Source organism: Chiloscyllium plagiosum, unplaced genomic scaffold (genome assembly GCF_004010195.1).
Source record: "Chiloscyllium plagiosum isolate BGI_BamShark_2017 unplaced genomic scaffold, ASM401019v2 scaf_12002, whole genome shotgun sequence".
Lineage (NCBI taxonomy): Eukaryota > Metazoa > Chordata > Chondrichthyes > Orectolobiformes > Hemiscylliidae > Chiloscyllium > Chiloscyllium plagiosum.
In genome coordinates, this window is record NW_025209693.1 from 8,123 (window position 1) to 9,110 (window position 988).

At 56.3% G+C, this 988-nt stretch overlaps 1 protein-coding gene across 1 annotated transcript in view; it reads left to right on the plus strand.

Annotated features, from left to right (window-relative positions):
- The window catches only part of LOC122546814 (filamin-A-like), a gene marked incomplete at its 3' end in the record, with an annotated part of 4,207 nt that extends 3,323 nt beyond the window's left edge, over positions 1-884 (plus strand). The window contains exons 4-5 of the mRNA XM_043685440.1: positions 101-274; positions 719-884. Of these exons, the coding sequence (XP_043541375.1) occupies positions 101-274; positions 719-884 (340 nt within the window). The remainder of the gene's footprint in view (positions 1-100; positions 275-718) is intronic.
- Positions 885-988: the final 104 nt, after the last annotated feature.

Sequence of the window (988 nt, forward strand, 5' to 3'; positions counted from 1 at the left end):
CTATCTCTCTCTCCCCCCACCCCCCCCATGTTTGCCATGTTCCTCTTTACCCTCCTCCTGCCTCTTCCTTGTGTCCCTGCTGATATTCTGGTTCCTGCAGGTGGCCTGGCCCTGGCGATCGAAGGGCCCTCCAAGGCCGATATCAGCTGTACAGACAATAAGGATGGGACTTGCACCGTCTCCTACCTGCCCGTTCTTCCTGGAGACTACAACATCCTGGTCAAGTACAACGACGAGCACATTCCCGGGAGTCCCTTTGTCTCCAAGATCACCGGTAGGGAGGCTCTTTCGTGCTGCTCGAGGCCTCGGGTCTCTCACCTTGCTGTGGCCCTCTGGCCTGTTGTAATTCACCCCTCCCCCCCTTCAAAAGGGGAGACGAGGACCGAACGTTAAAGAAGCCTCTGAACCATATGTCAGAGGGAGAGGCCATTCTGTCCACCTGCACCAAGGCTGGCCCACACAAGCCTCCTCTGGTTATGTTTTGCATCCTGGTAATTTTTCCCAGGAACTGGGCATTAGCAGAGATTGTTGTCTACTCAGTTGTTACCAGATGATCCTGGCCTGCTTTTTCAGGTTGTTGACGCTGACCACCTACGTTTGTGTTGGAGAAATGAATTATTTCCGTGTTGTCCCGGACGGTTGAGCAGAAATTTGAGCTACTCTCCTCCTTTTTATGTTGATTTTCTTCTGAAGTCCTGTTTGTGTGACCGTTTCCCAGGAGACGACTCCATGAGGATGTCCCAGCTGAAGGTGGGCTCCTCAACGGACATCCCCCTGGACATCAGTGAGAAGGACCTCAGCCAGCTGGTCGCTACGGTGATCGCTCCCTCTGGCCGCGAGGAGTCCTGCCTGCTGAAGAGGCTGCGTGGTGGGAATATTGGTAGGTGCTGCTCCCTCCGCTGCTCCTTGCCCCCCTCCGGCGAGGGCTCCCACCCCCAACCTCCCACCCCCACCTCCATCCCCACCCCCAACCCCCACCTCCATCCCA